At 34.4% G+C, this 3,333-nt stretch overlaps 1 protein-coding gene across 1 annotated transcript; it reads right to left on the reverse strand.

Moving 5' to 3' along the window:
• Positions 1-434: 434 nt before the first annotated feature.
• On the reverse strand, positions 435-2,117 carry LOC133186286 (uncharacterized). Its single transcript, XM_061321507.1, has 2 exons — positions 1,901-2,117; positions 435-1,438 (listed from the first exon to the last, which is right to left on the reverse strand). Exons 1-2 carry the CDS (start codon positions 2,115-2,117, stop codon positions 435-437), a joined length of 1,221 nt encoding a protein of 406 aa, XP_061177491.1.
• Between the last annotated feature and the right edge of the window lie 1,216 nt (positions 2,118-3,333).

Consider the following 3,333-nt stretch of genomic DNA (forward strand, 5'->3'; position numbering starts at 1 on the left):
ACAATGTGTGTTCACACGTATCTATTACTATCCACCTTAAAATATCGTCAAACGTTTGATTTCGAGGGTATTACTTCTGAAACATCCAACACAAAGTAAAAATAAATCAAAATTGAGCTTGATTAATTCAATACTTTTCTAAAAAATGACTTTCCATATTTATTTCTTTTATGTAAGCTTAGAAAACTGAATATTCGAATCATAAATTCATGTTCGAATATCAACTCATCGAATGAATATTCGAATGTTTGAATATTCGTTGACATCCCTAGTTATTATGGAATGCAAAAATGCATATGAAAGTTTAGCATCATGTTTTGTTTATTATAAGAATGCAAATATCTCAAATTTGGTGTATTGTTGCAAATAGTTATAAGAATAATTTTAAGCATGTCCTGATTTATTTTGCACTCTTATCTGAATAGAATGAAATTTCAAGAAACATTGTTTACATGAATGTATTTAATATTGTTCACTTTACGACTGTTGTGCTCAGCCACGAAGAGGTTGTCCCTGGTGTCTACACATAAACCCCATGGGAAGCCTATACCACAGTTATCAATGTAACGGAGGAACTGTCCGTCTTGATCTAGGATGTGAATACAATTGTTAGTAAAGTCTGCTGTCAGGATCTGACTCCGGCTGTCTGTTGTGATGCCGACTGGATCAAATGATCCCTTGGTAGTAGAGGGATGACCAATGTATCTAAATTGGAGTTTTCCTGTCTGCTTAACCACCACTACTGCTTTGGCTTTATAGTCAGCCACACAGATATCCAGGTTCCTGTTCTCACTGATGAATTTAAGATCACCAGATGAAAACAGAGGTTCACCTTCACTATCAAACTGAAGGGTTTGTATTTCTGTGGACCCAGAGTAACGGACAACTTTTGACTGTTTCTCATCATCACTGTCCATGGTAACCAGGAGGTCACCAGAGGAGGTACTACAGACATAGAAAGGTTTCCACCCCTGTAGTATGATCACTTCCTGTATCTGTTCATTCTTAACTAAGTTTACAGTTCTTGTATCAGGGTCACTATAAACTAGATCTCCACACCTGGTCACTGCTATGTCACATGGTATGTTCCTAGATTTGGTTTGGAATGACTTCAGTAGTTTGCCCTGGAGGTTGTAGAGATTCATGATTTTGTCTTCTCTACATGTCCAGATTTCTTCATCACTGAGACAGGCAACCCTGTATAGATATTTATAACCAGTGTCTATGGTGGTGATGGGCTCTGGTTCATCAAGCAGTGGATCATATGGAGGATAGGATACAGCTTCTGGTGTCACCAATGTGTAGTCATGATCTTCTGTTGTAATGGATAATGGTGATATAGAACCAAATAACTGCAAGAAGTTTTCTTGGCTATGATTTCCGGTAAACACAGGAAACTTTTTTACTTTCAGTTTGGAAGGAAGTTTGGTGAATTTATCTGATTTTATATCATAGAAAAGAGATCTGGTTACTTCTTTAGATTGTAGAATTTCCCCAATTTCTGATATAGATTGTTTTACATCAGCAACAAGTTTCTTTATATTATTTAGATGTTTATTGAGGGCATCTCTGTGTTGGTTTCTCATTTTGTTGATTTCTTCCTTGTTTTTCTCTATAACTTTGTCAATTTCCCTGTGCCATTTTTCTCCATGTTTTGTGACCTTTGATGTAAGTTTCTCATATTTTCTGTCTATTTCAGCTAGCTGGGCTTCTATATCAGTAGAATTTTTTTCAACTCTTGATAAGACTGTTTCTTGCAACCTTTTTCTTTCCTTTTCAATACGTTCTTTCTTGGAGCTCATGATATCCTTTAAACTAGTGAAACGATGTCTCTTATGTTTCTTTGAAGTTGCACATTTGTGACATGTTGGAATTTTGCAATCTTCACAGTACATTTTACAAATCTCTTCAGAATGTTTTAGGCACTGAGGATAAAGAAGTTTAGATCTTCTCAAATCAGAAGGCACCACATCATGTTTTTTTGAGTTATCAGAAATGTGTTCCACCACACAGTCCTTACACAGATTCATTGGACATAAGTTACAGTACATTTGTACAACTCTGTCTTTACAGAGGTCACATTTTATGATGTCCTGGGCACAAAATTTGGGGTCCATTTTATCGGCGTCTTCAAAATTCTGTAAAATTTAGTTATCATAATTGAAACATAATCAAATCTAAAGATGAAAAAAAACATGCACTTTGAAAAAGTATGTAAAAAGGGGGAATGAAATAAGATTTTTACCTGCTAAATCTTTTGTATCAGTGTAACTGCATGAGCATGAAACTGTGACTGCAATGACTATTCAGTTGAGTTAAAACAAATCATATGACCTTTTTTATCACTAGATAAGCCATCGTGTACCCAGCTTACATAAACTTATATTGATATTAAAATGACACGTTGCTTCTGCATTTTATCTATGTTCTACTTCTTAAACTTAATTTGCCAACATGTACATGTAGGTACATCATTTTAGCTGAGTTGTTGATTTGAAATGTACTTTTTAGTATGTTTTTCTATTTAGTATGTATTCAACAAAGACCATGAATTCGCACAATTAAAGATTTTGTAAACAAAATTACATTAAATGCAATTTAATTCATTTTGACCAATATATCGTGCAGTTAATGTATATTGGGTAGATAAAATGAAACGTAAATTTCAATTTTCATTCATTTTTATTGTAATTTCACAAAAAAGTCAAGACTTTAAAAAAATTGCAAGGGTTAATTTTTCAAAAATAAATGTATATTATTTTAACGGAATGGAAGTTTAAAACTTTGAAAATGGTAGAAAATATTAAAACACCAGGCCCCTGGTTCATAATACTTAGATGAGCTCACTTTTGATCCCAATCTCACTTTTACAAAAGAAATTAAAGTGGAAAAGTAATACTGAGATTAAAAGTCAGCTCATCTTAGTTTTACGGCCTCATAGCCAGAACTCTTGTTTACTCAGACTTTGTTTTGACATGAATTCAAACTGAAAGGTTGAATTTAAAATGGTTTGTAACATGGATAACAATTAAGTATACTGATTCATTTTGTGTTGAGCCATATATGAATTATGTGTTATATCTATATGTTGACAGAGACTCGTTACTTTGATACAGTCCCTGAAGCGTTCTACTTTCCCACTTAAAAAGTGAGCGAACGGTGAACGAACGCAGAGCGAACGGTGAGTGAACGCTGAATGCAATTTGGTAAACGGTTGGTAAACAGTGAATGGTGAACGAACGCAAACGCGAGCGCAAAGTGAACGGTGATCTAACGGTGAATGCAAGATGAACGATTTATTCGGATTGTCTCTGATCTTTTCCCTGCGATATA

Source organism: Saccostrea echinata, unplaced genomic scaffold, assembly GCF_033153115.1.
Source record: "Saccostrea echinata isolate AGI-Se365-2 ecotype Australia unplaced genomic scaffold, CSIRO_AGI_Sech_v1 ptg000013l, whole genome shotgun sequence".
NCBI classification, from domain to species: Eukaryota; Metazoa; Mollusca; class Bivalvia; order Ostreida; family Ostreidae; genus Saccostrea; species Saccostrea echinata.

Excerpts from the sequence above, each read along its gene's own strand:
- LOC133186286 (XM_061321507.1), bottom strand. The coding sequence starts at position 2,117 with ATGGACCCCAAATTTTGTGCCCAGGACATCATAAAATGTGACCTCTGT. Across the intron at positions 1,439-1,900 it reads AAAACATTCTGAAGAGATTT|ATAAATTCACCAAACTTCCT; the intron begins GTAAAATGTACT and ends ATATAAAATCAG.